The sequence below is a fragment of the Felis catus genome, chromosome A3, assembly GCF_018350175.1.
Source record: "Felis catus isolate Fca126 chromosome A3, F.catus_Fca126_mat1.0, whole genome shotgun sequence".
NCBI classification, from domain to species: Eukaryota; Metazoa; Chordata; class Mammalia; order Carnivora; family Felidae; genus Felis; species Felis catus.
In genome coordinates this window covers 103,116,095-103,128,491 of record NC_058370.1, presented here as the reverse complement: position 1 = coordinate 103,128,491, position 12,397 = coordinate 103,116,095, and the positions used below count along the sequence as shown (strand labels likewise).

General features: G+C 45.4%; 1 protein-coding gene across 3 annotated transcripts in view; it reads left to right on the top strand.

Moving 5' to 3' along the window:
- Nucleotides 1-12,397, top strand: part of MERTK (MER proto-oncogene, tyrosine kinase) — a 147,609-nt gene that overhangs the window by 50,445 nt on the left and 84,767 nt on the right. For all 3 annotated transcript variants that reach the window (XM_023251887.2, XM_023251886.2, XM_023251885.2), the window contains exons 3-4: nt 10,051-10,151; nt 12,135-12,308. In XM_023251887.2, the coding sequence (XP_023107655.2) occupies nt 10,051-10,151; nt 12,135-12,308 (275 nt within the window). The remainder of the gene's footprint in view (nt 1-10,050; nt 10,152-12,134; nt 12,309-12,397) is intronic.

Sequence of the window (12,397 nt, the reverse complement as noted above, 5' to 3'; positions counted from 1 at the left end):
CCTGCTCCTGCAGATCATGGTACTGTGGTAGTCCTCGTGTCACCGTGTCACCGTCTCATTGTTCCACTTTGTTTTGACAGGGGCCAGCCGAATGCATTGGGGGTGGGCGTGGGGGGTTGACAGAGCCAAGTCAGCAGGTATCTGGAATAACCCATTGTCCCTAGGACTGAGTCATCGTATTTCAGAGTACCGCTGACAGTGAGACAGCTACTTCTCTTCTCCCCATCCCTTTTTTATTCTCTACTCGCTCCTCTTCAGCCAGGAGGGGTTTGAGTGTTTTGTTTTGTTTGGTCTTGTTTATTTGTCCTTGCATGTGCAGTTCTAGAATTCGGTGGACCTGTGGTCATTAAAAGCTCAAAATGAGGTCAGGGCCGTGCAGGGTTGGCGCCAGTGCCTTTTCCCTAGGATTCCTGCGCTCCGAGCGAGGGGAGCCCTCTTTGATCTGGTGTGTTTTCACTTTCCCTGGCCTGATGCTTGGGGCAGTCCCGGACGGTGTCCCGTCTTTTGGTGAATCATTTGATGTTTCCTTTTCAGAAAACTGCCTCAGAGATACCACAGTACTGACAGCTCCCGTTAGAATTTAGTGTGTCAACATTTCCAGAAGATGCACCTTGGGGGTTTGTTTTTTTTTGTTTCTAAGTTTTTTTTGCATAGTTTTTCCAAGTTATAGGCTTGGTTAGCATCAAAGCAAAGAACACAACTGTCACGTTTTCCGTTGGTTGATTTAAATTTTGGCTGGGACTGTCAGGCTGCCACCCTCAGCCGGTGGCTGAGACCACTCAGGAGATTTGACTGCATTTTTTTTTTCTGCATCAACTACAAGACACAGATGTTTTATCATGATAGAGACACAGCTTCTAATGATCCATTTAATAATGAATAAGGAGCAGTTTAATGGCTTAAAGGAACGAAGAGCCGGGACATTGGTCCCATCAGGTATCATTAGGAGGAAAACACTGCCCTGCTCTCTCTGGGCTGGGAGTCCTGAATGGGGGTCCTGCCACTGGACAGCTGTGAGACCGTGGGTGAGTTGCCTTCTTGCCAAAGACATAGGTTTGCATCACGTGACCAGCAGCTTCAAGTGTGTTCTAAGGAGCCATGGGATGTTTAAAGGACTTAAATTGGAGAGTTTTAATTAAAAAAATATTTTTAATGTGACACTCAGAATTTTTTTTTTTTTATTTGAGAGACAGAGACAGTGAACAGGGGACAGGGGCAGAGGGAGAGAGAGAGAATTTTAAGCAAAATGCTCAGTGTGGAGCCCGACTCAGGGCTCAATCCCGTGACCCTGCGATTATGATCTGAGCTGAAATTAAGAGTTGGATGCTCAATTGACTGAGCCACCCAGCTGCCCCAAATTGGAGAGCTTTTAAACTTAGAACAGACAGTGTCTTATCTTGGACTTGTGTCTTTAGAGTTCAGAAGGTGACCTGGGTCATATTTTCAGAACTTTAGAACAAAAATTTATACTTTTGCATGTACTCAGTTCCAGTCTCATAAACTCATTCTGAAGGGGGAAAAAAAAATCTTATTTGACCTCCAAACTAAGCCATACAGCAAATTTAGTGATCAGAATTCTCATAAACCGTGGACACTCAGCTGAATTGAGTAGCTTTGGGGACAGTACTGAGTCCACCATTACAATATTCTTCAAGTATATTAATGTTCAGGTGACACAGGAGCCGTATGAAGGAAATTGTGGTGACTGAATCAAGACTATAAATATCCGTGTAATTTCTTGGCAAGAGAGAAGGATGTTGGAGACCCTAAATATGGTATCTTCTAGATGATGACTTTGAGGTCCCTCTGAGTAGGGTGACTTGCCCGGGGTCACTGGAGAGTAAGCTGTCACCCTTAAACGGGGGGCCTGGTTTGCACACTTGCAATATTGTCTCTTCTCCCATCTCATGGGCCCTGAAGAAATCCACTCTGGTTGCAAGGAACAGTGAGGAGTTAAAAACAAGTTCTAGGCCTTCAACACATGGAATTCATTAACTTGTAATTTTCTTGGAGTTGCCCTTAAGAATACCTGTATGGGCCACGTGTATTTAAGGGAATGTACAAAATACATACATGTATATTGGCAGGGGTCAGAGGAGTATGGGGAGAAACACGAGGTGTTTGGAGTTAGGACATAAGCCAGTTTTGTTTAAGGTGTTATTATAAGAAAGGGTAATGAATTTCGAAAATGATGGGGTCTCCAGAGAGAGGCCCCCACAATTCGTACCAGCATGCATCCTTTAAATATGAAGCAGTTGTGAGTTGCTAGAGACTGACCAGGATTGTGGATGTGATTTAACTTTCTGAGTTTTTGTTGGTTCCACGTTTCCTCTTTCATATTGGGCAGACCCCACACTTGAACCCCCAAATGCCCCATTCTAAAACTAAGGGTCAGTCAGCTATCTGGTCTTTGGCCCTAAAAGTAGGTTAGGAGATGTGCATACTTGTAGATTTGGCCTTGAAGTATCGATTTAGGGGAGAGGACCTGGCATCAGGACTGAGGGGGCACTTCTGCCACTCAGGACCCAACCCATCTTTCGGTCAAACCTCAGTTTATTGAAACCGGGGATGGGGGTGGATGTGGAAATGATAAAAGAAGTTCATGTGCATTTAAGTACAATCCCCACCCTACTTGGGAAAGGTTAAAGGAGATTTAACATCATGAGTAAGAGTGTTCCTAAAAGATTTTAGAAACTGCTTGGTCTTAGTTCCTCTATGCGTATATTTTAAATTTATATTAAGGGCACCTGGGTGGCTCAGTTAAGCGTCCAACTCTTGATTTCGGCTCAGGTCGTGATCTCACGGTTCATGAGTTCAAGCCCCACATCAGGCTCTGAGCTGAACATGGAGCCTACTTGGGATTCTCTGTCTCCCTCTCTCTGTGCCCTTCCCCTGCGCCCTCTCTCTCTCTCTCTGTCTCAAAATAGATAAATTAACTTAAAAATAGTTATTTTAATAGTAATATATTTTGTTAAATACATAGAAACTACCAAACATGCACAGAGAAAGAAACCATGGCCCACAACCCTGAGAAAACTTTTCCAAGCACATATGAAATTAATATTCCTGAAATGAAATTAGCATTTTATGACACAGATGATTATATATCTCGTTCCCCCCACGTAACGTCCTATTATGAATGTTCTCCTGTATTATTAAACGCCTTCAAAATACTGACCGTTCTATGCCACTGTAACCTACTGTTGTAAAGCAGAAGCAAATACAGAAGGATGTATGTGAAATTGTAAAGGGAAAACCTTAAAAATTGTTTTTGCATAATAATGAATAATGGGGCATATACAAGGGAAAAAGTAACTGATATGGTGCTTCAAGCCCAGGTGTCCTCTTGAGCTGAGTCCATTCTTTGCTAATAATTTGCATGTTTTCTTCTTTCACTTGGACATCTATTGTAGGTATAGGGAACACTCTGTGTCCGCCAGCAGGTTGGGGTATTCCTAATTGATGGCTTGGTGATTAACACTGAAAATTGCACCCCCCGCCCTCCCCGGACCCCATATTCCTGACCTAGTCCTGGGTGGTGCACACCTCAGGCTCTATCTCTCCAGAGCTTGTAGCAATTCTCCTTTGTAGGGCTTAAGCCACCAGGCTTAAGCCAAGCCACCTCGGCTCTCCGACTGGTATCTTGCCTCATTTGCACTTGATATCAGCTTGAAACTGTAGCTCATCCATTTGTGCAGATCCCGGGATGCTGTGTAGCCGGGACCTTTCCCTGGAGTCTCTAAAGGAGGGGGTACTTTTTGGGATACAGTTAGCTCTAAAGTCGGGCATAAGGTATAAGGAGCTCTCTGGCTTGGGTACAAACACTCTCTGGTCAGGTAAAGCATTCCAGGGAGGTACCAGCCATCAGACCAGAAGACTGGGGGGACCAAACTCTCAAGCAGAAACAAAAGCCAATGTTCCTGTAGTCCAGCCGGCCCTGCACATTCAGTTATTGGGGTAATTTGTGGCAAAGGAAAAGTATTTTGACATGTTTTTTGTGTAGTCTAGGGATTCCCCACTGGGAATTCAATTCTAGCTTAGTTCTCTGTAGCTAGAGCTGGAAGGATTTTATAGTTTTCTAAAACTTGTATTTCTCTACAACTGTTTTTTCATTTTTAATATTTTTATCATGGTGAAATATACATAGGATAAAATGTACCATTTTGACCCTTTCCGATGCCACCAATTCAGTGGCATTTAAGTACATTCACTTTGGTGTGGCACCCATCACCACCATCCATCTTCAGAACTTTCTCAGCCCCCCAAAGGGAAGCTCCATGCCCATTAAACACTAACCCCTCATTCCCTTTTCCCCCAGTCCTTGGTGACCTCTATTCTTTTTTTTTTTCCAATATATGAAATTCATTGTCAAATTGGTTTCCATACAACACCCAGTGCTCATCCCAAAAGGTGCCCTCTTCAGTGCCCATCACCTACCCTCCCCTCCCTCCCACCCCCCATCAGCCCTCAGTTTGTTCTCAGTTTTTAAGAGTCTCTTATGCTTTGGCTCTGTCCTACTCTAACCTCTTTTTTTTTTTTCTTCCCCTCCCCCATGGGTTTCTGTTAAGTTTCTCAGGATCCACATAAGAGTGAACACATATGGTATCTGTCTTTCTCTGTATGGCTTATTTCAGTTAGCATCACACTCTCCAGTTCCATCCATGTTGCTACAAAGAGCCATATTTCGTTCTTTCTCATTGCCATGTAGTACTCCATTGTGTATATAAACCACAATTACTTTATCCATTCATCAGTTGATGGACATTTAGGCTCTTTCCATAATTTGGCTATTGTTGAGAGTGCTGCTATAAACATTGGGGTACAAGTGCCCCTATGCATCAGTACTCCTGTATCCCTTGGGTAAATTCCTAGCAGTGCTACTGCTGGGTGACCTCTATTCTACTTTCTTTCCCCATGACTTTGACTACTCTACGTACCTCATCTAAGTGGAACTGTACCCCATTTGTTCTTTTTTGTATTTCTTTTAAGAAGCCTCTAGAATGTAGCTGCTACTTCAGAGCCATGTCTGAGCAGGCCAGTCTACATGTGATAGGTCTGAGAAACAAGGAGTCTCTGTGTCCTTACAGGACGTACTGGGACTCACCCAGCTGAGGCCACCCTGGTGTGATGGGCTTTTGCAGATGCAAAGAGCCCTGTGGCTCTGTCCAGGTGGTTCCTGTCTAGACGCGGTGGCTGAGTCTGTATGGTGGCTTTGGTTTTCCCCGGTTCAGATGTTTGTATTTGACCAGAATCTGACACAATTTTTATACCTTTTTTAAAGCAGTACATACACATGGTAAAATACTCCCAACTGTTCAAAAATCCTCTCTTCTGCTCCAGCCTCCAGCCCTTCCCCAACGAGGAGCTGTGGTTATCCACTTCTTGGGTATCTTTTGTAGGTATTCAATCCTTATGACTCGTGTGTGTGTGTGTGTGTGTGTGCGTGCGTGCGTGTGTGCACGCGCGCCTAGCCCTGGAGTTCATCTAATAAAACATTACAACTCTGGTTAAATCAGTACCCAGGACTTCACGTTTTTTGTGGCTATGTAAATGCTGTTTTCAGCTGAGTCATACAGTAGGCTGTGGTTACATCTTACTTCTTCACAGCTTTTTGATTGTCCTCAATTTAATAGTTTCCTTGCTTGTTAGTTTGCTTAATTTTCTAAGTGTCACTCTCATTTGTCCCTAAACTCTACAAACATCTCCTCTCAAAGTGATGCGATTACCAGGCCTGATCTTTTCGTAGGAGATGCCTGTCCTGTCCTTCTCCTGCCCCAGTCTGGGCAGGTCGCTCCCCAGGTCTGGGGTGCAGCTCTGTCATCTTTACTCTTGTTCTGGGGGCCCTTGTTTCTCCTATTTCCTCCTGGAGCCCAGGTTCCGCACCGCCCCCAACCCTGCCTCTTGGCTTTTACTCCTTCGCTTTGGCACAGAGCCCATCCTCCACCAGCATGGACCTTGCATGTCTGAAAATGCTATTGTGTTTTCTATCCTCACATTGAGGTAGTTTGTCTGGATACAGAACTCAAAAAGAATAATTTCCTGTTGTCATTTGGAAGTCATTGATATATTTCCTTTTTGCCCCCAGATTTGTTCTTGAGAAGTGTGGTGGGGTTCTGATTCATTTGTGAATGACTCACTTTACTTCTCTCTGGAAGCTTCTGGACCTCCACTTTATCTTGGAGTTGTGACATCTCCTGATGAGAGATGGGTGGTCTTGGTGGGTCTTTTCTCTTCCACTGTGCTGCCCACCTACAGGCCTGGTTAAGAAAGACCTAGAATCCAGCCCTGGGGCATTTTCTTGAATTATGCTCTCCTTCCTGTGTTCTTTCTGGAACTCCTCTTACTCAGTTGTTGGAATGCCTAGATTGCTATTCTGAGCTCAGAGCCTTCGCTGGGGAGCCTCTAGAGACTCCGCCTACTGTTTCCTTTAGGAAAGGGGAGAAGGTGGGGACAGCAACTCTTCTCCACCTCACCCCCCACCCTGCTCTCAGCATGGCAGCCTTTACTTGCATGTCTAGGAAGCAACATGTAGAATTATTTGTGGAAATCTGGGTCTGGACTTGCTAATCAATGCAGGCACGTAACCCATCTCCCCAGGCGATTGCTGACCTCTTCCTGATATGAATGACTAAAGACAAAGTTTTGATCATGTTTCCTTTGAGCTCTCCTTTTCTCCTCCTGGTTGAATTTTCCTTCCTTGCTGGTTGGCTTAAGATGCTCCTAGACTTTTCATGCCCTTTGCGTCTGATTTCTGAAGTCCAAGCTGTGCTGCTAAACTATTACTTCCACCCGATAGTTTCTCAGTTGTCCCCCCCCTCGCACACAGGGGTACTTCGCATCCTTGGGCTGCCTTCCTCGGCCTTGCTCTGCATCTCTCTGTGGCCCTCACTTGCATTCTGGCTCCTGACTACCTAAGTCATGTGACAAGGCTGCTGCAACACTGGGCTTCTGGACCCTGAGCCAGAGCCAGGTCTTCAGAGGCACAGCTGTCCTCAGCCTATCAGATCTTATCATCAGTCCAGCTCCTGGGCCTGGCCTCAAGACAATGACTCCTCTTCTAAAATGAACCTGTGAAATATGTGGAAAGGACCCCCTCTTTGGTAGCCATGACCTTGTTTTTTGGTTTGTTTTATTTTTTTGTTTGTTGGTTTGTTTTTGAACTGTAAAGAAAACTAGACTGCTCAGCCATGCAGAATCTTCAAGAGCTCCTAGAAGCAGGTGCACCATTCAGCCCCTGGCTGATACTCATGCTGGTCCGGGCACCATTCTAGACACCTGCTTCTCTCCCCCTTTCTTCCTGCCACCATGACATCCAGGGAGATTTATTAGAGGAGGGTCAGCTAACCCCTTATTTGGAGATATTTGTCCTGTGAAGTCTCTTTCCATGTTCTCCCAGTGACCTCTAGACATTGTGACCTTCAGTCCTGCCCTAAAGCATGGAGAGATCTGGCCTTTCTTTGAAATCCCGAGTCTTCCCCAAGTCCAACTTCCGTTCATCAGGTGCAATTCCAAAATTATATCACTCCCGCACAGGAGTGAGGGGAAAGGGGAAGGCAAAGTATTCTGAGTCAGTGGGGCACTGCTCAGATTGGCACGTCAGAACGTGCAGGTGACAGATGATAGTCACATTATTGGGCCTTGGGAACAGTAAGGAGGTAATATTAACCCAAGCAGCTCTGGTTCTCCTCATTCTGATTGACACCATTCTTTTTTTTTTTTTTAATGTTTATTTATTTTTGAGACAGAGAGAGACAGAGCGCGAGCAGGGAGGGGCAGAGAGAGAGGGAGACACAGAATCAGAAGCAGGCTGACAGCTCAGAGCCCGACGCGGGGCTCGAACGTACGAACCGTGAGATCATGATCTGAACCGAAGTACCAACTGAGCCACCCAGGGGCCCCTGATTGACACCATTCTTGATGTGTATTTTACTTACTCTTTATCAGAAGCTAAAAGGGAACTGCAGCATGGTATCACTGGGGAGAAGTTGTAATTTAAAATGTTCTATGTTTGTTCTGAAAACCGTGTGTTCAAGACCGTGTGTCCAACCTCAAGTCCAAGGGGCCTTGCTGTGGCAAATTGGTTCCTGATGCCGCTATGCTGTTTGTATATCCTGGCGGCTGCCACCTGTGGGCCCAGATGGCGTCCCCTCTGACCTTGCCAGCTTCCTGGTCTCTTTTAAGCATTAAGCTTCAGGCCTTGATGGGTTGAGGGATGGGTCTTATTTTGCTTTGGGATAAATAAGTTGTATCAGGGAACAAGCTACTAGAAAGGAAGATGGACCCCTCCACAGTTTTCTTCTTTTACTTTCTTTCTCTAGCCACAGCCTTTGCTCTGTCCGATGAGCGCAGTAGAACAAATCAGTGCCTTTGGGTCAGTGAAGGTGTCGCCCCTTTGAGAGCATTTGAGGGCATTTCAAAGAGTTCCTCATGCCCTCACCCCTTCCCACACCCAGCTAAGGGCAGGTTTTGCCTAACTTCTTGTGTGTAAACATGTCTGAAGGGTGGAAAGCAGGATTCTGAAGCTCTTAGAGCTAAGGCCACCTGTTTATAGCAGATACTTTACAACATGTAGTGTTCAAACTATAGTATAAGGAAAACGAAAGAAAGGTGATCTAAAATAAAATAATACGAATGTGAACATGTAGATGCCTGGCATGACCACTCCAGGAGAGATCATAGAATACACAGGGACTTGCACCCTGGCACGCCCCTCATGCACGTGGCAGCCGCAAATAGGGAGGTGCTGTCCGTGATCCGAGTCATGGCCAAGTTCCAAACAGGACAAAGGGATGGCAGCCCCCGTTTTCAGGTAATTGCAGTCCTGGGAATTAGATGGATATTAAGACCAGACAAATTCTTTGTGTGTCTATAAATGGAATTGGGTTCTAGTCTCAGAAAGTCATTTGGGTTATGGAACAGTTGCCCCTAGCCCCTAAAAACCGTGGTGCCTCCTAGTTATTGTGCCCACATAAAGCAACCCTACAGGGGCGCCTGGGTGGCTCGGTTGGTTAAGTGTCCGACTTCGGCTCAGGTCATGATCTCGCGGTCCATGGGTTCGAGCCCCACATCGGGCTCTGTGCTGACAGCTCAGAGCCTGGAGCCTGTTTCGGATTCTGTGTCTCCCTCTTTCTCTGACCCTCCCCTGTTCATGCTCTCTCTCTGTCTCAAAAATAAACAAATGTTAAAAAAAAAAATTAAAAAAAATTAAAAAAATAAAAAAACAACCCTACAAGTTTGCAGCAAAATGCCTTGATGGGGCAATACCCCAACATAGAGAACCCTGGTACAGAGCCTTCCATAGAAGGCAAGAGGAGGGACAGCATATGTGTTAGTCATGTTTCTTCAGAAAAAACAGAACCAAAGAAGGAACGAGAGAAAGTTATTTTAAGGAATTGGCTAATGTGATTGTGGGTGCTGGCAAATCTGAAACAGGCAGGGCATCAGCTGGAGACCGAGGGAAGAGTTGATATTATAGTCTTGAGTCCGAAAGCAGTTTAGAGGCAGAATTCCCTCTTCCTTGGAGGACCTCAGTCTTTGTTCATAAGCATGGCTCTCAGCTGGCTGGATGAGGCCCACCCGTGTTGTGAAGGGTAATCTTTACTCAGAGTCTACTGATTTAAATGTTAACCACATATGGGCGCCTGGGTGGCTCAGTCAGTTGGGCGTCCAACTTCGGCTCAGGTCATGATCTCGCAGTTTGTGAGTTCGAGCTCCGCGTCGGGCTGTGTGCTGACAGCTCGGAGCTTGGAGTCTGCTTCCGATTCTGTGTCTCATTCTCTCCACCCCTCCCCCACTTGTTCTCTGTCTCTCTCTCTCAAAGATAAATAAATGTAAAAAAAAAAAATTAAATGTTAATCACATCTGAAAAATACTTTCACAGAAACATCTAGAGTAATATTTGGCCAAATATCTAGATGCCATGACTTAGCCACGTTGACACAGAAGATTAACACTCAGAGCATATGATAAACAGGTTGAAGAATGTTCTGTTCCTATAGCAGAAACTCAAAGGGTATTCAGTGTAAATATCTCTATGTGTTTTCTTTGAAGCATAACCAGTGTGCAGCGTTCAGACAATGGTTCATATATCTGTAAGATGAAAATAAACAACGAAGAGATTGTGTCTGACCCCATCTACATCGAGGTGCAGGGTAAGTCCAGAGGCTACAGAGTGACCTGTATTTATTGCTTTGCATATAAAACTCTAGAGTTTAGCATGCTCATTTATAACTCTGTAATCAAACTTTGCAAATTCATGAGCACTGACATTTTATAAGGTGATCCTCTTTTTAGACTTTAGGTAATAAATAAATGGCGTGAATTCAATTCTCAAAGTTTTAGCTCTATCCTGAGCAATAGGGCTGAGATAAAAAACAGATTATGGACTCCTTTGTCCTCAGGTTATTTACAGTTTAGAAACCTGGAGACTTTTCTGAAAGCGATATGCATTCCATTATCCGGTTCTCAGTGCTGGCACCAGGTACCCTTCGCCTGGTCTAGGGATGATTGGCCTATTATTCAACATCGGTACATGTGGATGGTGAAGCCAGGAGGGTGAGTGGTTTTCCTGAACTGGGTCAGCAGCTCAATCTGGGACTCATTTTGGGCCCTAGGATTTGTCAGGTAGATGGTTCAGTGCAGTTCCATGATGTGACATAAGACGGGCTCAGTGTGGGTCCGAATGAGACGTCGACTAGAAGAAGGCGGTCTCTGCCCTCAAGGAACTTGAACTGCAGTAGGGGATGTGAGCTGATGGCTAGGTGAGCCCGGGTCTTGGGGCGCACGCCTGGTTCTGCAATGGCGGTGCCTGTCGAGGAAGCCTTCAAGGAGGAAGCACCTCTATTCTCACCACAAGTTGTCATTCCTCACCAGCCCACGGGCTGCCTCCAGGGCCCTTGCATCTTGGCTTTCTGAGATACCCCTGCCAGCAGAAGCACCCAAACACCTTTCTTTTCTACTTTCTCCTGACCCGCCTCACCACAGGCTTTAGAAAAAACAAGTGGTTGGCTTTTCAGGGAAGTCCAACCAGAATTGTCCCACAAGGAAAGCCTCCTCTGCTACCCATCCTTTTGCAAACCTAAACCTCATACCCACTAATGCTGCAGGAGGCCTGAGGTGGAGAGGCCCCTCAGAGGAGTCTGTGTTAGCGCTCTGCTCTAGGCCCATCCCAGGCTGGACAGCTAATGCCTCCTCAGGGTTATGTCAGCACCAGCCCTAGGGGAAAGTGGGGGTGTGGAGGATGGTAGTGTTCCTACATTTGCTGTAAGTGTTGGGAAAATGTTGAGAGGACATTTAACTTGTCAGAATCCCAACAAAATGCCCAGGGCAGGATCACATTAGGTCCAAATGGAGTTTTGCAAAACTTTGAAATAGGAATAAAGAAGCCCATTATGCCACTCCCACATCATTCCTTCTGGGACCAGATCTGTGAGTTCCCAATCCTCAAAGAACATGGTTTAAGTGCCTGAGGACGGTTAACTTGACTTGTTAATTTTTTGGCATATGCTCCAAGTACGTACTCACTGGCTTTCTCTGAGGTATTTCTAAAGTTCCCTTCCTCATGGCCTCGATTCTGAATAACAGTCAAAGATCTTAGGATTGGAAGTGTGTAACTGTGTCTACACTGTTATCATTAGAATGTGCTTTGAAAAATGGCCAGCCCTGTATAAGCCCTGTGCAAGTGTACAGATGTTTAAATTCATTATCATTCATCTTAAAGGGACACACGCAGTGGATTGTCCTCAAAAACAGGTGGACCTATTACGTAGCTTTGTTTTCACTCCATGTGTAATTTGGTAAGAAACACTGAAAAACGTGCCAGCCTGTCCCTGGAGTTGGAATAATGCCTGATTTCAACACCGCCAGGCCTCCCTCCCTTCTGGTAAAACCAGTTCTGAATCACCATCATAACCGCTTTGAGAAAGTGTCCTAGAAAGCCGGCTGGAGCTAGTTGGGTAAGAATAGTTTCTATTCTTTCTCAGCCAATTTTCAGAAGGTGCAAACTAGCCATTTCAGACCAGAGGTGGTATGTAAAGAAATCTATTGCCAAGTTCTAGAACAGTCTCCATTCCCCTTGGGGCTCTGCCTTTGCTTGAAGATCTGAAACATTCTTTCACTGAACTCTTTCTCTGCAGGACTTCCTCACTTTACTAGACAGCCTGAGAGCATGAATGTCACAAGAAACACAGCCTTCAACCTCACCTGTCAGGCCGTGGGCCCTCCTGAGCCCGTCAACATTTTCTGGGTTCAGAACAGCAGCCGTGTTAATGAACGGCCGGAAAAATCCCCTTCTGTTCTAACTGTGCCTGGTAAGTCCAAGTCGTGTGACTTATTTATTGTTTCCTTTCTAATAGTGAGAGGGATCACAAGTTTGGTGACCACTGCCTTGCACTAGCAG